General features: G+C 51.6%; 2 protein-coding genes across 2 annotated transcripts in view; one reads left to right on the top strand and one right to left on the bottom strand.

Annotated features, from left to right (window-relative positions):
- DNAI1 (dynein axonemal intermediate chain 1) overlaps positions 1 to 16,567 on the top strand; it is a 77,333-nt gene extending 60,766 nt beyond the window's left edge. The window contains exons 13-20 of the mRNA XM_066367792.1: positions 1,701 to 1,948; positions 7,222 to 7,311; positions 7,436 to 7,523; positions 8,174 to 8,253; positions 9,479 to 9,627; positions 9,735 to 9,834; positions 13,049 to 13,234; positions 16,331 to 16,567. Coding sequence (XP_066223889.1) covers positions 1,701 to 1,948; positions 7,222 to 7,311; positions 7,436 to 7,523; positions 8,174 to 8,253; positions 9,479 to 9,627; positions 9,735 to 9,834; positions 13,049 to 13,234; positions 16,331 to 16,429 — 1,040 coding nt within the window. The 3' untranslated portion in view covers positions 16,430 to 16,567. The remainder of the gene's footprint in view (positions 1 to 1,700; positions 1,949 to 7,221; positions 7,312 to 7,435; positions 7,524 to 8,173; positions 8,254 to 9,478; positions 9,628 to 9,734; positions 9,835 to 13,048; positions 13,235 to 16,330) is intronic.
- A 138-nt stretch (positions 16,568 to 16,705) lies between these two features.
- ENHO (energy homeostasis associated) lies at positions 16,706 to 18,764 on the bottom strand. Its single transcript, XM_066365669.1, has 2 exons — positions 18,468 to 18,764; positions 16,706 to 17,524 (listed from the first exon to the last, which is right to left on the bottom strand). The coding sequence occupies exon 2, from the start codon at positions 17,350 to 17,352 to the stop codon at positions 17,122 to 17,124; it is 231 nt and encodes a 76-aa protein (XP_066221766.1). The 5' UTR covers positions 17,353 to 17,524; positions 18,468 to 18,764; the 3' UTR covers positions 16,706 to 17,121.
- Positions 18,765 to 20,839: the final 2,075 nt, after the last annotated feature.

The following is a 20,839-nucleotide window of genomic DNA, read 5'->3' as shown; positions in this document are numbered from 1 at the left end:
CAGATCTCTCTCTTCCTTGTAAAGTCAGCCCTCGGGGCCTACTCTGGAACCCCACAAATGAGGCACTGTCAGCTCTCCTCCCCTCCTCTACCTCAAGACCAGCTCCCTCCTGGCTTTGACATATCACCAGGCTCAGAGTAACCCAACTTAGTTCTGAGGGATCTAGAAGCACCCCAGATCCTCCTCTTTGCAAGAGGTTCACTTTCCCCAGAGCCGAAGCAGTTTCCTTCCTGACTACTATGCTGGGGAGAGGGCCCTCTTCTCAGCCAAGGGCTACCTTCGCATAAGGCCCCCAAGATGGAGGTGACTCTGGCCTTCCACCTCTCCAGCTCTGGCTCTTCTGAGCTTGGAAAGGATCCTGGGATGGTGACTGGACTTGAGGGCTTGGGTGACGCATTATCATGACAAGCAGCAAGTGTGCAGAGAACGAAAGAAAAAGTGGGAAGCACTCTCTTGCCATGGGGCAGACAGGGAGGAGGAACTCAGCAAGTGGCCATGGTTGACCACCAAAAGGTGTGCCCAGGCCAGGAGGATGGCAGAGTGGCCTGTGGAAGCCTGACTGGCTGGTCTGGGACTTCTTGATTCTGGGAGCATGGACTCAAGCTGCAACCAGGGATTGTGGGGCCATTGGGTATGGAAAAATGCCCAGAAGTAGCTAGTTTGGGACTGATAGACAATTCCATGTTAGTCCAAACTGGCTGGAGGTCTGGGAGCCAACATAGGCATTATGCAGGCACCTAAGGACAGCAACTTGTCCCTGGCCCAGGCGTCTGAACTACAGTGTGTCCGTAAAATCATGGTGCATTTTTGACCGGTCACAAGGAAGCAACAAAAGACGATAGAAATGTGAAATCTGCACCAAATATAAGGAAAACTCTCCCAGTTTTCCTATTATTTGGGTGGGAAAGAGGCTCCCCGCAGTGAGCCTCTTTCCTCATACCTATTCAGTGCAGTTCAATGTGGGCTCATGCACAGATTTTTTAGGGCTCCTTAGGTAGCTATCCCGTCTAGCCTCTATAGACTCGTCACTGACTGATGGCCTACCAGAACGGGATTTCTCCATCAAACTGCCGGTTTTCTTCAACTGCTTATCCCACCGAGTAATGTTATTCCTATGTGGTGGCGCTTCATTATAAACGCGCTGATATTTACGTTGCACTTTGGTCACGGATTCGAATTTAGTGAGCCACAGAACACACTGAACTTTCCTCTGTACCGTCCACATCTCGACTGGCATGGCTGTGGGCTGCTCCACTGTATACACTGTGTTACATCATCCTACAGAAACTGGGAGTGTTTTCCTTTTATTTGGTGCAGATTTCACATTTCTATCGTCTTTTGTTGCTTTCCTGTGACTGGTCAAAAGTGCACCATGACTTTACAGACACACTGTTTATCTGAGGATACTGCTCCTTCCCAAGCCCACACACATTCTGTTGAGCCTGCATACCCCTTTCCTGTACTATAGGGAGAATAAAGAATGACAGTCTCTCTGATAAACGTGGTCACCTTTACTACTTGTTGAAACCTGCTGTGAACCCTGAAAATGGGTAGGCCAAGCCTTAGGATCCCATTTCACAGACAGAGAAGATGAAGCTCAGAGAGGGAGGCCTTGACCATCCAATGGGGAAGGAGCATGGGGGCTTCTGGGTCAGGCAGTTGGATCCTACAACCACAGAGGCCCATCTTTCCTGGGGCAGATGACTTCATGAAGCAGAGCCGGGGCATGCTGCTGCTCTACAGCATGAAGAACCCCAGCTTTCCTGAGTACACCTTCAGCAGCGACAGTGGCATCATGTGTCTCGACATGCACGTGGACCACCCCTACCTGGTGGTGGTGGGCCACTACGACGGCAACGTAGCCATTTACAACCTCAAGAAGCCTCACTCCCAGCCCGCCTTCCGCAGCTCAGCCAAGACTGGCAAGCACACGGATCCCGTATGGCAGGTCAGCCCTGAACCAGGGAGGGAGGTGTGGGTATCGATGAGTAGTGTGTGGGCTCGGGAGCCACTTCGGGGAGGACAGGGTCATAAGCAAGGGGGTGGAGATGACAGGTACCATTTAGAGGTCAAGGAGCTGGGTATGAGAAGGGGCAAAGAAGTGTGGGTGAGAATCAGAAGGTAAGAGGGTCTGCAGTAGGAGCTGGGTCTACTGTCCCAGAGTGTAGTACTCCAGCCCGCTGGGAACTACCAGTGTCGCATGGAGAAACTTACTCAAGACACAAACTTATGTCAAGAGGAAGAGGCGGAGGCCTGCCAAGGGAGGCAAAGAAGACCTCCTGAATTTCCTTTTCCCTTAGCTTTTATTGATCAGAAGCAAACCAGTGTTAACAGGATTACAAGGGAGGGGGGCCAGGTGATAAGGGGAAAGAATGACTAATAGCCATTTTGCTGACATGGAGAAAGGGCTAATTTGGGTCAGTACATTCTTTTTCTTTTGCTAATTAACAAGCACAAAGGAAGGGGCAATCTAGAACCTCTAGGCCAGTGGTCCCCAACCTTTTTTGACCCACGGACCGGTTTAATGTCAGAAAATATTTTCACGGACCGGCCTTTAGGGTGGGACGGATAAATGTATCACGTGACCGAGACAAGCGTCAAGAGTGAGTCTTAGACGGATGTAACAGAGGGAATCTGGTCATTTTTTAAAAAAATAAAACATAGTTCATGCAGGAGTCCTGGGTTCGATTCCCGGCCAGGGCACACAGGAGAAGCGCCCATCTGCTTCTCCACCCCTCCCCCTCTCCTTCCTCTCTGTCTCTCTCTTCCCCTCCCGCAGCCAAGGCTCCATTGGAGCAAAGATGGCCCGGGCGCTGGGGATGGCTCCTTGGCCTCTGCCCCAGGCGCTAGAGGGGCTCTGGTCGCGACAGAGCGACGCCCCAGAGGGGCAGAGCATCGCCCCTGGTGGGCGTGCCGGGTGGATCCCGGTCGGGCGCATGCGGGAGTCTGTCTGACTGTCTCTCCCCGTTTCCAGCTTCAGAAAAATACAAAAAATAAAAAATAAAATAAAATAAAAATTAGAAAAATAAATAAAACATAGTTCAGACTTAAATACAAATAAAACGGAAATAATGTAAGTTATTTATTCTTTCTCTGTAGACCAGTACCAAATGGCCCAAGGACCGATACCAGTCCACAGCCCAGGGGTTGGGGACCACTGCTCTGGGCTAATTTTCTAAAGCTCATTCACAGGCATTCCTTTGTGTCTGCACAAAAGTCACTCATTCACACAGTTTCTTGGTGTTTGCATCCAAGAGACACTCACTCAGGGCTTTTAACTAAAGTTCCCCAATCCAAGTCATAGAGGGTTCAGGGTTAGATGGGTGATTTCCTATATCAGAGACCAGGCAGTGGCGCAGTGGATAGAGCATCAGACTGGGATGCAGGGGACCCAGGTTCGAGACCCCGAGGTTGCCAGCTTGAGCGTGGGCTCATCTGGTTTGAGCAAAGTTCACCAGCTTGAGCCTAAGGTCGCTGGTTCGAGCAAGGGGTCACTCAGTCTGCTGTAGCCACCCCCCACCCCCCAACCCCCGTCAAGGCACATATGAGAAAGCAATCAATGAACAACTAAGGTGCCACAACGAAGAATTGATGCTTCTCATCTCTCTCCCTTCCTGTCTGTCCCTCTCTCTGACTCTCTCTGCCTCTGTCACAAAATAAATAAAATTAAAATCAATAAATTAAAAAAAAAAAAAGGCCCATCTGTCTGCTAAGGTTCTCTTAGGTATGCTGATTAGTGATCCAGAGCCCATGGCTAGAAGCCTGACAGGCCTCTGTGAGTATGTTAAAGGCTCCAGTTCCCTGTCTGTGGGCTTCTTCAATTCCCCACAAGGCTCTCCTCTGCCATTTGAGCTAGATTTGGAGGAACCCCCAGACAGGGGTAGGTGCTGCCCATTGTCTGCCCTCTGGATGGGACTGTAAGGCCTGGTAGGCAAGGTCTGACCTTGAGGCTTCTCTGTAGCACCCCTCTTTTCCAGACAGACATAGAATGGACAGTTACCTGGACTTTGGGTCTAGATTTCACCCCGTCTCCCATCTTATTACACTGGGAGCGGATTTCATTTCATGGGTTCACTCTTGACGGTTCTGGCTCTGCAGGCTCTTCCTCATTGTGTTCCAAAGGTCCTCTTCTTTCTGAGGCTGTATACCCTTACCTTAGGGCAGGTCTGGGAGAGTCCAAGGATAGATTTTTGCCTAAGGTTGCTCAAGGCCTTTAGGCTCATCGGCAGTGCTGGGACTCTGTCTTCTCTTCTTCTGCCCTTTGCCTTGACACAGTCTGCAGTCAGGCTCTGCACCTCTGCCTCTTCTGGCCCTGAGCTCCCTGAGTCATGTGGACACATCCGCCAGGTACTGCTCTCAGGTCTCAGACAGGCCTGAGCAGAGGGAGGACTGTCCAGACATAGGGGACATGGTGCTCTTTCAGTTTCATCCTTTACTTAGAGCCAGGGTGGACGGAGAGAAGCACTCCACCCATTACACACCCTTCCCACTACTGTCCACCACAGCAGGGGCTAGAGCTGCAGCCGTGGGAGTGCTCTCTACTGAAAAATGCACCTCCTAATTCATTGCTTCCATGCAGAAATGTCTTGCATGAATTTTAAAGCCTATGGAGAGAAGAAAAGAGCTGCTTTGACAGGCCTGAACTAGCATCAGCCCTGGCCTTGATCTCAGATAGTCCAGGGCCAAGCATTGAGCATCTGTGGTTGGCCTGACCAGTCTCCTCAAGCCCAGGAGAAGGCAAGGGGCCAAGGCCAGCCACCCTGCTCCCACTCTGCTATGTTCTCTAATTCAAATAGCAGGTCGGGGAAAGAAATGGAGCATGCAGAAGTAACATCTTCCCTCTTACTGGGCAGGTGCCAGGGAGACTGGAACCCATCTGGAGAGGGGTGGCCTTCTGCTCTCCCACCATCTTGTCAGGAAAACAGGGCTGCTGCTTTACAAAACCGAAGACTCAGAGTTCTTGGCTGAAATCATGGCTTAGGACATGGGAGGGGCCTGCCTGTCCCTCACTTGTTTACTCACTTCCTGTTCCCTTGTTTCCCTCATTCCTGCCCCCCTCTTCCTCATTCATCCATTGGTAACTCCTCCCTGTTTGTTCCTCTGGGAGCTGAGGATGCTTAAAGGCTTGGTCTCTGGTAGGAAGGTAACCACAGACACAGGCTAACATGACAAGGCAGTATGTTATGGGCTACAGAGACAGGTTAATGTTCCTATCTTTCTCTCTCACTAAAATCAATAAATTTTTTTAAAAAAGAAGAAGGTGTCCGACAGGCAGTTGGCAGTGTGAGCCTGGAGCTTCAGTGAGATATAAAAGACATCAGAGTCTAGGTCCTTCTCAAAGGGACTGGGTCTCAGGGAGACTAAGAAGGTTATTTTGGATCATAAATGCCAGGCTGGGGGCAGAAGGACTTTGTTCTCTTGGTAGCAGCAGGGAGCCATGGAAGGTTTTGGAGCCAGGGAGAAAACTGTTCATGACATAGGCTACTTCCCCAGGAAGCTCGTCTGAGTAGCCCAGCCCTGTTCAGGCCCCACTGTGAAGCCTCAACTAGCAACGCTTTGCTAGATGTGTGTGTATGTGTGTGTGCGCATGTACACTGTGCAGCACTGGGAAAGTGGCAAGAAAGATGAATGAGCACCAGCTGGGGTCAAGCAGGTCTGCCCTAATCAGATAAGGCAGAAGAGAAGGGAATCTATTAAGCAGCTTCCATCCCCTCCCTACCACCTGCTTCCTGTGCATTCATTCATTCTCTTAACCCCATTTACCACCTGCACCCCACACATTTTTATTCCTAACCTTCCCACCTTCACCCCAGGAGCATGTGTGTGACTTGCACATACTTACACACATACTCACTTGCGAATGCACACACCACCCCCCAGTGGGCATCAGGCTGCTAAGTGGGGTGTGAAATACAATTTCCATGCATTCTGGCAGCTGCTCATTAAACACTTCCCTTTGTAGCTCCCTAGCGCCTCTTATAGCCTGGCCTTTGACACCCCCACCCCCTCCCTTCTTTAAAGGGACTACCTTTACACGGAAGGGGAAGTGGTCTGGGTGTCAGGGCTGGCTCTGACTGGTGTCCTGCAGGCTCCGTGGTGTTCTAGGCCTCCAGTGAAAGCACAAATGAGCGGCTGCCCTCCTGCAGCTCTGATCCTCCCATCTGGGTGGTGTTTGGGGAGGGGTTACCCCCCCTTCCCGCAGTACCCCCTAAAAGCCATGGTGACAGCAGTGATTACAGGCAGCGGCACTAAGTTCCTGTCCTGGGCCTCTGCTTGTGACAGGGGAAGGGACCGCTGTCCCAGCATGTGAGGTCTGGTGGGAGCAGGAAGATGGAAAGCTTTCGGCACCCAGCCCCTCCCCAGCTCTCAGGGCCATGGCTTAGCCCGGCCTCCACATCTGGCAACAGAAACTTGAGCCTCAAGCGTGTCATCTTCATAAGACAACAGCTCTGTCTCCAAAACACTTTCCCATATGTTTGCTTCTAGCCCCGAGAAGATGGGTGGGGCAGGATTATTAACCCCAATTTGCAGATGGAGAAATGCGGCTCAAGTCTGAGATTTGAAAGAAAGATTCTGGGAGCAGGACCTAGCGGTGAAGTGGAGGTGGGAATAGAGGAAAGACTGCCTAGAAAGGGAAGCCTGGAAGAGGGGATGAGGGGACAAGCAGGGAAGAGCCAGCTGTGGAACATTTGTACCCCAATTCCTAGGGTGATGGTGATAATGAGGACATTAGCTAACATTTATTGAACGTGTAATATATGCAATGTTCTGACCTAAGGGCTTCACATTTATTATCTCATTTTTCCCTTACAACAAACCTGTGCTGTTACAGTTCCTGCTTTATATATGAGAAAACTGGTTGATTGGGCCCTGTCCTTTCCAGGCCCTGTCTATGTAAGGAGTTTGAATTCACCCAGGCAGGGATTGGGCACTTCCAGACAAGCCAGTGGGTTAGAACAGTGCCCTGACTTGGCCCTGTTTCCCCAGGATAGTCAGGGAGAGAAGGATAAGAGAAACATAGATGGCTAGAAGGAGGGAGGAAGGCCCTCAAGGAGGGAGGAAGGCCCTCAAGGAGGGAGGGCCAATCCTAGGACTCTGGGAAATGGGCTTATAGAACTTGCTTCTGGACCTCAGATGGGTCTTAAGGAAGCCCTGCTCAGCTCACAGGCCCAACTCAACACCCTAACAGGGTCCCAGAGCTCACAGTTTGGGATGTTTCAGGTGAAGTGGCAGAAGGATGACATGGACAACAACCTTAACTTCTTCTCTGTGTCATCTGATGGCAGGATCCTGTCTTGGACGCTCGTGAAGGTGCCTGTTTCCCAGAAAGGGTCATGCAGGGGTGGACGGGGAATGGGGGGAGCTGAATGGAAAAGGGACTTCCCTGCCAGCCCTGCTGATCCATGTGCCCTCCCCATCCCTTCTGTGACTGCAGAGCGAGCTGGTTCACACAGATGTCATCAAGCTGAAGGTGGAGAGCAGCGCCACAGAAGGTGTAGAGGGGTTACAGCTACAAACAGTGGGTAGGAGCCTCAGCTCACTCACATGCAGGCCTGGCCACAGCACTCAGGGCCTGTGAGGGTCAGTGATGGTGGCCCTCCCCAGTACTGAGTACTCCCTCCTGCACTGTGCTGGAGCTAGGACTGGAGGTAATGGGGAATCCTGGCCCTGTCTGCCCAGGACTCGACTGTTTGCAGACCCTCCCTGTTTCTGCAGGTCCCATCCCTGTTTGCAGACCCTGTTCCTGTTTATGCAGATCAGCTGCTGTTATGCAGATCCAACTCTGTTTATGCAGATCAGGCCCCTGTTTACCCAGATTCGGTCTCTGTTTACTCAATCCTTACCCTGTTTATGCAGACTGTATCCCTGTTTGCACAGACGACGTCCCTGTTTGCCTACCCTGTCCCTGTTTACCCTGACCCTGACCCTGTTAAACTCAATCCCTGCCTTGTTTACCCAGGCCTCTCATTTCTGTCTGCAGAAGCTCTGGCCCTTTTCTGAGTCCCAACTGCTTGGGACCAGCGGCAGGCTAGAGGGCCAGTTCCTGCTTGCCTGGCTGGCCGCAGCCCTCACAGGGGCTGGGCTCAGGCTGTCCTGGGGGCCTTCTGTGGAGGAGAGGTGCTGGGAGCCTCCTGCCCAGGAACCAGCTCAAGTTGCTCTCTCTTCTCCCAAGGCTGTGGCACTGCTTTCGACTTCCACAGAGAGATTGACTACTTGTTCCTAGTGGGCACAGAGGAAGGAAAAATCTACAAGGTGAAGCAGCCTGGCCCCTGTGCCAGCTCCTTATAGGGCCACTTGAACTTGAGGACCCTGGAAACTTAACCTTCTCAACAGACCCTATTCGGACAGATCTTAGTGCTCATCAGTTCTAGAAGGCTTCTTGGGGGAAAAGAATGTGTTTCTGGAGCTGACTGGGAAGCAGAAAGAAGGGCTGCCTGCAGGAGAGGGGAGGAGGAATTAGAGGGTGACTTCAGCCTAGCCCAGACTTTTCCCTTCGGGCCCTCCCTCCTGCCCTGGGAGTGGAGCGGGTAGAGGTGAGAGTGGGAGTTTGGGGAGCTGGAACATTCTGGGAAGATTTCTTGGAGGAGATCTGAACTTGAGCTGAGCTTTGAAGGCTCAAACTAACAAGAAAATTTATCTCTGAATATCTGGTTCATTGCAGCCGGCAGGAGGGAACTTCATGGCCAGTTTCTGTAAGCTCTGTGTTAGTAGGTGAACATCCTTCTGAACCTCTTCATCCATCCAAAAATAGCTTTACTGCAAGCTTTTCTTAGGCTGAGATGCAGAATGTTAATTACAGGCAGCCTCCCGGGAGCCCCTGAGGCCCAGCCAGAGCTGGTCTGAATGCAAAAGAGGTCCCCACCCCCCTTCCACCAGTGGTGGCCCAGGAGAAACTGGAGAGAATAAGACTACTTAGTCACACTGTCTCCCGGAGGGAGGGCATAGGGACATGCTGGTCAGGGCAAGAAACCAGCTCGGAAATCATGAAATTGGGATTTGCTCCTGTCTCTGCATCCACTCTTACCTGGGCAAAGTGGGAAGTTTATCATTGTTGCAAGGATTCTGTCTATGGGATGCGGATAGACCCAGGGCTCTGTCTGTCTGTCCATAGGCTTTGGCCTAGACACAAGCTAAGCCGTATCTCACCCAGGACCCCCAGACCTACTCTACCTTGGCTCAGAGAGAAAAGGCCTTTCTGCCTGTCCCGGAATCCTCTGGGCAGACTACAGCACTTTCCCTCCCCCTCCAGGAAGGCTGCCCTGCCATGCCCACCCCAACCCCCAGGCCCCGAAGCCCCTCCTTTCTCTCCGGACTTGTGGGTGAGAAGAGCAGCTAGTAGCTTGGCCCCAGCATTGCTGTGACAGTGATGTGGGATAAAACAGGAGTCTCAGGTTCCGATCTTCCAGGGCCCCCAAGGAAGTAGTGGCTGCTGACCTCTTTTTCATGCCTGACCCCTGATCCCTTACCCAACCCCCAGTGCTCTAAATCCTACTCCAGCCAATTCCTGGATACCTATGATGCCCACAACATGGCAGTGGATGCTGTGTCCTGGAACCCATACCACACCAAGGTCTTCATATCCTGTAGCTCCGACTGGACAGTGAAGATCTGGGACCACACCATCAAGTGAGGGGCCTGCCCCTGGCCCTTCCCTTCCTCAGGCCCCACCCTGGGTGGGGCCTCTGGGCTCTAGCCCTGTGAACCCTCTGTGTCATGAGCTTTCCACCCTGCAGGACCCCAATGTTCATCTATGACCTAAATTCAGCCGTGGGTGATGTGGCCTGGGCACCATACTCTTCTACTGTGTTTGCAGCAGTCACCACCAATGGGACGGTGAGTGCCCTCTTCCCGACCCTGCTGAGCTGCTACTGGAGGTAGGGCGAGGTATCTTGGGGTCTTCCTCCTGGGAACACATCCTGTGCCCAGGTCAGGTTGGGGAAGACAGGATATAAGGACTGCCTGTGAATTCTCAAGGGCCAGGCCACCCAGGGCCCTGTCAAAAGAAGAATTGTTTATCCCATGAGGCCTTGAGGCGGGAATGGGGCTCTTCATCTTGAAGGAGAGAGCACTCTCGGGGAAGAGATGCCATGAGGAACAGTTATCTTCTCTGAGGCCCCTGGGCTGGGAGCTGCAGTGTAGCTAATACAAGCTGGATGTGAGGAAAAACTTATGAGTCAGAGTTGATTTGTGATTGAACTAGTGTCTAAAAGGTGGTGAAGTCCCCATCCCTGGAAGTGTGCAAGTTGAGTCTGAGAAGGAAAGATAGGAGTGGTCTGTTTCAGTGGTTTCCAGCACAGTCTGCCAACTGACAGTTGAAAACCCCTGGATTGGTGAAAGGCCAGCAAAAAATATTTTGTAAGAAAATTCTGAGATGCACACCCCTTTTCCCTGTGGACTTTGATACAAACTGAGAGTCACCTGCCCAAGTGATTAGGACAGTGATTAGGGCATCCTGTTAAATCATTCAGTCATCTTCTGCTGAAAATATGTTTACCAAGGGCAACTATGGTGCCTAGCTCCAGGGCAGAGCCTGGTGACTGCAGCCCCTGCTCTCATGGAGCTTATATTCTAGGGAGGGGAAAGAGACAAAAAACAACAATAACTAAATGCCCATAGTGTTAAGTGCTAGGCAGAGATTGAAAGATGATGATGTGCACACAAATGTTTGTAGCAGTGTTATTCCTAACAGTCAAAAGGTGGAAAGAACCCATCGGTTGATGAATGGATAAACAAAAGGTATATCCAAAAGGATTAGTATTCAGCAAACCAAGGAATAAAGTACTGAGACATGCTACAATTTGGATGAATCTTGAAAACATGAATTTTTTTTTTCTTTACAGGGACACAAAGAGACTCAGAGAGAGGGATAGATAGGGACAGACAGACAGGAACAGAGAGAGATGAAAAGCACCAATCATTAGTTTCTCGTTGCAACACCTTAGTTGTTCATTGATTGCTTTCTCATATGTGCCTTGACCGTGGTGCTACAGCAGACCGAGTGACCCCTTGCTCAGTGACCTTAGGTCCGAGCTGGTGAGCTTTTTTTGCTCAACCCAGATGAGCTTGTGCTCAAGCTGGCAACCTCGGGGTCTTGAACCTGGGTCTTCCGCATCCCAGTCCGCCGCTCTATCCACTGCGCCACTGCCTGGTCAGGCGAAAACATGATTAATGTAAGAATCCAGTCACAAAAGACCACTCCTTATATGATTCTATTTATACCATATCTCCCCATGTATAAGACGCACCCTTTTTCGAAAAATTTGGGATCTAAAAACTGGGTGCGTCTTATACAGTGGTTGTAGATTTTTTTACTTGTATTTCCTGCTTTTTCTCATGGATGAGGAGTTGTATGAATTTTATGATGAATAAAACTTAAATTCAATAACTTTATGTAGCCTGACCAAGCGGTGGCGCAGTGGATAGAGTGTCAGACTGGGATGCGGAGGACCCAGGTTTGAGACTCTGAGGTCGCCAGCTTGAGCGCGGGCTCATCTGGTTTGAGCAAAAGCTCACCAGCTTGGACCCAAGGTCGCTGGCTCGAGCAAGGGGTTACTTGGTCTGCTGAAGGCCCATGGTCAAGGCACATATGAGAAAGCAATCAATGAACAACTAAGGTGTTGCAATGCGCAACGAAAAACTAATGATTGATGCTTCTCATCTCTCCGTTCCTGTCTGTCTGTCCCTGTCTATTCCTCTCTGTGTCTCTGTAGAAAAATAAATAAATAAATAACTTAATGTAATACATTTTGTTTCAAATTTTGGGCCCCAAAATTAAGGAGTGTCTTATACATAGGTAAATACGATATTTGTCTAGATAAGCAAATCTATAGAGACAAAGTAGATTTGTGGTTGTCTAGGGCTGGGGGGGTCGGTGGGAGAAAATGAGGAATGACTGCTAATGGGTACAAGGGTTCTTTTCAGGTGATGAATATGTTCTAAAATTGGTCGTGGAGATGGTTTCATAACTGAATATACTGAAAACCAAGAGTTGTATACTTTAAATGGGTGAATTATATCTCAGTAAAGCTGTTGTATTTTAAAAAGAGAGAGAAAGTGAGGTAAAAAAAGGACTGGATGGCCTCTTAGGTTGAGCGGCCAGGGAAAGCTTCCTCGGAGAGGTGAGACTCAGGCCGAGAGCTGACTGACGAGAAAGAGCCAGCCACAGGAAGAGCTTCCTCGGAGAGGTGAGACTCAGGCCGAGAGCTGACTGACAAGAAAGAGCCAGCCACAGGAGGAGGGGGTGGCGACACTCCACAGGTGGAGACAGCTAGTGCAAACTCCCTGAAGTGAGACTGAGCTCCCTGAAGTGAGACTGAGCTTGAGGGGTTTCAGGAATCGGCAGGCAAGTGTGCCTGGGCCTCGTGAGCAAAGGGGAGGGCATATGAGATGAGAGTGGAGAATCTAGACTAAGAAGTCTGGATTCTATGTGTAGTACCTAGAGACCGTTGGAGGATTTTAGATTTTTTTTATAAAGGTAAGTCTGGCAGCTGCATGAAGAACGGATTGTAGTAGAGGGGCAAGAGTGGAAGCAGGGAGTCCAGTTAGGACACTGCCACAGTTGTCCAGGTGAAAGTTGATAATTTTATGGACTTAGGGCATGGTAAAAATAAGAGCAAACATTTGTTGATCATTTGTATGACAAGCACTATCTGAATACCTTACATATATTAACTAGTATAAGCCCTGATTCTGCTTACTAGCAAGTTAGGCTTAGGAGCTTCTACTTCCTCATTTATAAAATAGAGATAATAATAGAATCTACCTTATAGAATGGCTGAGGATTACTAGATTTTACAACCATATGCCATACTGGCCCAGAGTCTAGTACATAGTAAGTGCTCAGTAAATGGTAGTTGTTATTATTGTTAATTCTATATAGACTTAAATTTTCTCCTAAATGTTTTATTTTTATTTCTTCAACTATAGGAGAACCCCCCCTTTGCTCGCAGCTCCAGTGTGCTAGGCTTATTGTGTTTCCCAGAAAGCCCAGGGTGGTTCCTCTGAAGCCTCATTAGCCCCAAGTGTGCTGACACCCACCTCTCCACAGACCCACGTGTTTGACTTGTCCATCAACAAGTACGAGGCCATCTGCAATCAGCCCGTGGTAGCCAAAAAGAAGAACAAGATCACCCATGTGCAGTTCAATCCTGTCCACCCCATCATCATTGTGGGCGATGACCGTGGGCATGTCACCTGCCTCAAACTCTCACCGAACTTGCGCAAGATGCCAAAGGTATGCTTGGGGAGTTTGGGCTACCAAAAGAAATAACTCTCCAGGGTGGTAGGGGATGGGAGAAATGGGAGGAGCCAGGGGTGACCTGCAGGCTTGTGGCCTGAGAGACCCAGGGTAAGGGTAATGTAATGGCCCAGATGAGGAGCAGAGAAGCAGGTTTCTGGAGAGACAATGAAATCAGATTGTATATGCTGAATCGGGGTTTCCTGTGAAGCCGGCAGGTGGGAGATATTCAGTGAGTAGGTGACCACGTGGGATTGAAGTCTGGGGGAAGCGTGTGGACACCATTGGCTTATTTGGTGTAGACCAGGTCACCCAGGCAGGGCGCTTGGGTCTTAGTCACTGCTTCATTGGCTGAGCTTATACAGGGCTTCAGCTCCAATGGTCCCTGAGCTGGGAACTGTGGGTCCACACAGGGAAGAAAGAAATGAGCCGTGAGGAGGATAACTAGGTCAACAGCCAGCCAGGCAGTCCTCCTTTTGAGCTCTGGTTCTTTTCTGAGATCTCTAAGGATCTGGAGACCCTGCCCAGAGCCCAAGGGCCCCAAATACAGGCCACATTGCCCAGAGCTGCGATCTCAAAGTCTAGATCTTAGAGTCCAGGCTCAGACTTAAGAACCTAGGTTTTAGAATCCAGAGTGCAAGGGTCTAACTTAAAAATCCAGAGCCTAGAGCCCAGAACCCAGTCCTGCCCACTGGGTGCTACGAGTAGAAATGGAATTTGCTTTCTGCCAAATTCTGGGCCAGGATTGGAGCTGGGCCAGAGCTGGGTCAAGTCGCCCTAATGACAGTACCTCATAGTTGCAATTTGAGGCACTTACTATAGTTTGAGGCCAGGGCAGGGGCCTGTCTTTTTCCACAGCTGACACCTGCCCCTCTGCAACCCTACCAAGGCAGGGGCCACGAAACCATCCTTCTGGTGTTGGTCTGGTCTATTCCCTTCCATGGCCAAGGAGAGACAAGGGCTGGAAGTTTGGTGGGGCCTGTAATTGTAGCCAGCTGGGGGAGGGGGTGGGTTTGGCTATAAATACTCAAAAGGCTGCTAAGCGCCTGCAGCTGTGGCCCAGAGGCTGTGGTGGGCTGGGAGTGGAGTGGGGTGGGGTGGTCGGGTGTGGTCTGAAGTTCTTTGCTGAGCCCAGCGAGCTGGCCTCTAGGAGGGGGAAGGAGGCAGAAAAATTAGTGCAACAGATAAAATCTGCTCTTAATTTAGTGAGAAGAGAGACCCAGGCTAGATCTGGCAGAGCTGGACAACCCTGTGGAAGGGATGATAGTCATCTCTTGGGGCAGGGGTACAGCTGTCGTGTGGTAAGGGTGGTAGATCTGGATGGGACCTGCCCTGCCCACTCTGACCCAGGGAGGCAAGGATGTCCCTCAGTCAGTTCCAAATCCTCTCAGAGTAAGGGTCAGTCATGGCTGGGAAAGCTGGTTACTTATGTCTTTGAGGACCTGAGAACCTTGGCATTAGAGGACGACCTGAGCAAGTGACAGCTGAGAGCTGATACTTGGGTAGATTGAAAGTTCCTGTGAAATTACCATCTGACCCTATTAGTAGGCAAGTGATTAGTGCAAATAGCAGTTCCCTGGTCATCCTTCCTGGCCCTCCTAGGAGCTATAGCCCCCCCGTTCTTCCTTAGTGGGCTGAGCCACACAGTCCCAACTCCTGGCTAAGCGTGCTTCCCATGGAAAGCTTGTCAAACAAAGGTCAAGGACTACCTTACCTTAACTACTGTATATATATATGTGGAAAATTGAAGCTCAGAAAGGCAAGGGACATGTCCAAAGTCATATAGGGAGTTAATAACAAAGCTGGAACTAAGAGCCCGGTCCCTTACCTCCCAGGGGATGGGATGAGGCCAAGAAGAGAACATGAACTTAATTTGGGAGGGAGAGTGGGGAGTGAAAAAGACATCTTTGTCTTCTGCCTCGAGAGTATAGAGGTAAACTGGATCGTGGCAAAGGCACTGCCCACAAGGGAAGGGGAAACAGATTTGAGAGCAGGGGCAGGGGTCACACCAGGAGGAAATCAGAGCTCCACGTGGTGTCAGCTGCCAAGACGAGGCCAGGAAGGGGGCTGCTGGCCTTGCACTCTCTCCCACCTCACAGCTTGAGCTAGATCCAGGCTGGGCTCTCAGCAGGCAAAGCTGGGGCAGCTGCCAGTGAGCAGTGGGTACAGGTGGCTGAAGGCGGGGGTTTGGAGCAGAGAGAAGGCAGGAAATGGCAGCTGCCCTGGCCTAGCCCACACCCCACGGCCTGGACAGAAGGGAGGATAGGACTGGCACTGGTCTACCAAGGAGCTCTCAAGGCCTGTGAGTGACACACACCCCAGTGTCTGTTTTTCTGTGCCCAGCTTACCAGTTAAAGCATTAGAGTGCTTTGTGGGAAGAAATGAACAGTCATAAACTATGGATCTGTTCCTCCAAGGAACAGATCCAGCCAAGGACATCTAGAATCACATGGGACATCCCATCTGCCTTCTTGGGTCTCCTGACACCTTACCGCCACCCTAGGTGTGTCTCACACAGCAGGCCTGGCCCCAAATGGTACCCCACTCCCAAGCTGACCTAAAAGTATGCCTGCCCTGTGGTAGCACAGTGGATAAAACGTCAACCTGGAATGCTGAGGTCGCTGGTTTGAAACCCTGGGCTTGCCTGGTCAAGGCACACATGGAAGTTGATGCTTCCTGCCCCCCACCCTTCTCTCTCTCTCCCCTCTCTAAAGTGAATAAAAATAAAATCTTTAAAAAAAACGTATTAGAGTACTAGGTGAAGGGACCTGTGGTTTATTTACACCCCTCTCCCTTGCAAACACACAATTCTTAGCTCCTTGTTAGAACTCAGCCAGGCACCTTCCTGTGGGAAGGACCCTGTGTCCATCTGAGGTTCAGAACCAGATCTGGATGCTTCTTATAAACTTCAGCTGGGCCCTTGTGTCACCTAACCCGAGTTGGGGAAGGATCAGGTAGAGATCTAGAATCTAATTGAGCAGGGGAGGGGCAAGGCACAGCTGGAGCTGGCTGGGCAGAGGAGGTACTGCCGGGACCCAGGCAGCGGTGGCCCATTACTCACCATTCCTCCCTATATACTCCCCTTCTCCCCAGGAAAAGAAGGGGCAGGAAGTGCAGAAGGGTCCAGCTGTGGAGATTGCAAAACTGGACAAGCTGCTGAACCTGGTGAGAGAAGTGAAACCCAAGATCTAAGGGCCTGGCCTCAGTCCCTGTCCTATTTCTTAAACCCAGTACTTATAGCCCCTGACCCTGGTTATCAAGCCAGTCTTAGCACCTAATATGTGACCCCACCCCTGATAAGGTCCCAGCATCTGCCCTCAACATCCTGTTTTGGCACTCATCCCAGAACTTGGCCCTCATCACCACTACCCACTCCTACTTTGCACAAATAAACCTGTGTCTGGAAGCCCACACCCACCTTTAAGTTAGTTACTGCAGAGCCCTCAGGAAAAGAAGAAAATCTCAACATAGAGCCATAATTCCATTTATTATCCAGCAAACAGTGGGAGGACCAGTGGAGGGGCCCGGCCTGGACACCCTCCCATTATTGCCATGGATTCCAGTTTGCTTCCCCAACTGAGAGGGCCTAGAGGCACTCGGCCTAGGAAGAGGGTGGACCCAGCCCCTGGCCCTTGGGACGGAGCAGACTCCAGATGGCCCAGGCCCTAGCACCAACTCATGAACCCCTACCCTAGGCCTGTCTATCCAGGGCCACCAGAGCCCCTCTTGGATCCAGGCTGGCTAGACTCTGAGCTGCTAGGTCCAGCTCCAGACAGGTTGGACTCCAAGTTCTGCATCCCAGGCTGACTGGACCCTGGGATCCTGATTCCAGGCTCTGGGTGAGGTGGACTTAGGTCCCAGACTCCAGGCTAGGCCAGAGGCCTTCAGGGCTGCAGTAGGTAGCTGCCTTCATGGCTGGGCTTCTGGGGAGGGGGTGCCTTCTCAGGACAGGGGCCAGGGCTGGAGTTGGGGCTGGATTCGGACAGCGAGTCAATGTCAGCAGAGCGGGAGTGGCAGGCCCAGCAGAGAATGACCCAGAGCAGCAGCAGCAAGAAGCCTACCAGGCCGTTGCAGATGATGGCAATGAGGGCACCCTGGGAGATGGCTGCCCCCATGACGGGCAGCACCCTCAGACCAACACAGACAGCAGGGCTGGAAGCAGGGCTCTGTCAATGGCAAGGCCCATGCCGAGGCAGGACTCCGGTATCGCCGGCCTTTCCAGGAAGCTGTTCTGTCGCACACTCAACGATTCCTGGTCAGTAGCGATGTCCACCTGCAGTCCTGAGCCTGTGGGGAGGGCGTACAAAGTAAAGGAAAGGGTGGTGAGGAGGAGGGATGAGGTGAGGCCTAGGAGGAGAGGAAAGAAGATAGCCCCCTCTCACATCTTGGCTCCCTGGCAGAGGACTGGGTCCCAGCCGGCCCAAATACTCCACAGAGCCAACACCCCCTGCTCAGGCCTGGCTCTGGGCACCTGGAGGGGGTATAGCCACAGTGGAGAGGCTGGAGTAGGCAGCCCACATTTCACTCTCCTTAGAACAGGTGGGCATGTTCTGGCCCTGCCCACCCAGCGTGCAGCCCTCTAAAGCACTCTGGTGGGCGGGACCCAGGTAGCCCAAGGCCTTGGAGGATGGGGATTGTGACCAGCTTCAGCGTGGCCTGGATGCTCCCCACTCTCCCAACTCCAGCCAGCCAGTGTGGGAGACCTCTGGAGGCGCCAGCTCACACAGAGGGAACTTTGTGGAGGCCTTGGCAGGCATGTGTGGGTCTGTGTATCCAGGCTGTGTACCTAGGTGTGACCTCTTTGTGGGACCGTCTCTCTAGGTCAGGTGTGTGTCTCTCAGCTCTCTGAGATGTATGCCTCCGTTTACCCACCTCTGAACCTGTGCAGCTGAGTGTCTGAGTGTGTTGGGTGTATGTCTCGTTTCTCTCCCAGTCTATCTCTTTGTGTATCTCTGTACGTCTCTGTGTCTTTCTCCCTGTCTCTGTGTATATGGGTCTCTGTCTCTCCCTCTTTCTTCATGGCTGTGTGCCCCTCGGTCCCCCGTAGACGTGTCTCTCCCTTTTTCCGTGGGGTCTGTCTCTGTGGTTCTGTGCGTCCCTTTTGTGTCTTTGTGTCTGTCTCTCCTCCGGGCTGTGTCTCTGTATCTCTGTGTAAGTCTCTTGCTTTTTATCTCCTTTTCTGGGTCTCTGGTTCCCCGCCTCCGTGTCCGTGGGAGAAGGACCCCCTTACCTGAGTTGAGCCCGGCGCACACCCGCCGGAGGGTCCGGGGCAGCGAGATGCTGGGCGCCGACCGAGGCGCGGAGCCTGTGGGCTGGGGGCGCGGGAGGCGGGCCGGGCGACGTCCCCTCCCCCGGCCCTTCCCCTCGACCGCGCAGCCACCCCCGGCCGCTCCCGCCGCGGCTCGACCCGAACGGCCTCTGCCGCGGGCGGTCTGCGGGGAGCGGGCACCCCCTCCCCCTGGGGCGGCGCCTCCTCCGCGGCCACGGCCGCTAGCTAGCTGTCTTGGCGGCGCTCGGGCGGCCGCGGCAGCCCTGGCGCGTGGCTCGGCTGGGCTCGGCTGCGTTCGGGTGGGCTCGGCCAGGCTCGGCCAGGCTCGGCGGACAGCAAAAACAGCGGAGAGCCCCGCCTCCTGGGAGGCCGGCAGCCAGCGGCCTGTGGGGGGCGGAGCCATCTCCACGCCGCTACCGTCATTCAATTGGCTGGTTGCTGCAGACTCACGTGCCATTGGTTGTGTGCTGGGGTGGGGACTGGCCCGCCACTAGTGCGGGCGTGGGTCTGGGGGCGGGGATGGAAGGAGGGCTGAGACGGCTATTCAGTCTTGATCCTTCCCCAAGGGGAAGGGAGTAGGGGCGGCGAGGCCCGTCTACTTGCCGGGCTTTCTCGCACCTTCCACACTTGGAAGAGCTGCACACCTACTATCTGAGAAAGGCCAAAGCCTCTGTACCTCCATATCCGAGAAGACCACTCCTCCACATTTGGTCGAGGCCTTTGCATCCCCACACCTGGGAAAAGACTGAATCTCCTCATCTTGAAAACTCCTTATACTCCCTCACGTCCACTTCCATCTGGGTGTGGAATCGGCTTCCCCACTCCAGAATATCTAATAGTTGATTACATTCCGTAGCCCCAGCGAGTGTGAGCAGCCCTGCCAACACAGTTCTTTGGATACATTTACGGAGTTGCCACCCAGCATTGGTTGGGGTTTGTGCTTTGCGCTGCCATGGGGGAGCTTGAGACAAAGAGGAATGAGGTGTCCTGAGGGATGGCTCAGCCCTGGCTAGGATAGGCATGACTCCATCCTAGAAGCTCTCCTAAGGGGAAGATCATCTTGGTCAGGAGCCATCAGGTAGGCCTTCCTACCCTATCCCATATTCCTAAGCGTTTCGAGTTGTTCCCTTGCCTTACTCCATTCTACATATTCTCCATGGATATGCACATCCTGAAGCAATACCATGAAGACAGCGCTCCCAAATCCAGCCTTAATTTATCTCTGGAATTCTAAACTGGGATCCAAGTGCCTACCAGAATCAGGGTGGCATTGATTTCTGGTTCTGCCACTTACCTAACTGTGACTTTGGGCAAGTTATGAACCTCATTTAGCCTCAGTTTCCTCATCTGTAGAATGGTTATAGGATTAACTACCTCTCAGGATTGTAATTCACTAATTCACTTACACCAGACCAAGCACATTTCAATAAATGCCAGCTGACAGAACCCCAAGGACTACATGGCTAAGGGACCCCTTATTCACATAACATCCCTATAAATCCAAATGCTATCTTGAAAATGAGAAAGGGAAGGGTAAAGTAATCTGAAAGATGGAGTCATCCAAACCTTCTGACTTACTTAGAAGCTGTCTAAAAAATTTTGGGGACCTACTGAGTTTACTAGAGTGGATTAATTTTAGTTCCCCTGCCCCTGTTACCCAGCAGGGTCGAGGCGTCCTGAGCAAGATCGAATCAGTTCTAGGAAACAGAGCAGACTTATATCATTGTACATCTCTGTGTGATGTGAGTGAATTTGCGACCCAGCTGCAGAAGCTCAGATTTTATCTTGAAAACAGCAGGGAGCCACTGAAAAATTTTGGGCAGAGGATTAATGTGATCATATCCAGAAATTAAAAGGATGATTTTAGCTGCTGGGTGGAAGGAGGGGATGAAAGCATTTGAGAGTGAAGGTAAGGAGTAATAACAGGGACTGAAATGATGTAGGGGAGAAAGAATGGAGAAGATAGGAGAGCATTGAGGATATCTGAGATTTAGAAATTGGCAAGATTTAGAAACCTAGACCTATAGGATATAGGGATAAGAAAATCTGGAATAACTCTCAGATTGATGACTAAAGGTGTTGTGATGCCATTTACTGAGATAGGGGAACACATAAGAAGTGGTGAGTTTCAGCAGGAAACTGGGGTTGCGGGGGAGATGAGTTGTTTTGGATATGATGAATTTGAGGTACCAATTGAACATCCAACTTGAGATGTCCAAGAGAGTTGAGTAGACAGGTCTAAGTCTTAGGAGAGAAATCCAGGCTGAAGGTAACATTTTGTGAATTAACAGCAAAGGGTAGTAGTCAAACCAGAAAAGTGAATAAGCTCACCC

Source organism: Saccopteryx leptura, chromosome 2, assembly GCF_036850995.1.
Source record: "Saccopteryx leptura isolate mSacLep1 chromosome 2, mSacLep1_pri_phased_curated, whole genome shotgun sequence".
Classification (NCBI taxonomy): domain Eukaryota; kingdom Metazoa; phylum Chordata; class Mammalia; order Chiroptera; family Emballonuridae; genus Saccopteryx; species Saccopteryx leptura.
Note: the sequence above shows the minus strand (reverse complement) of the source record. Positions and strands in the feature narration are given on the sequence as shown.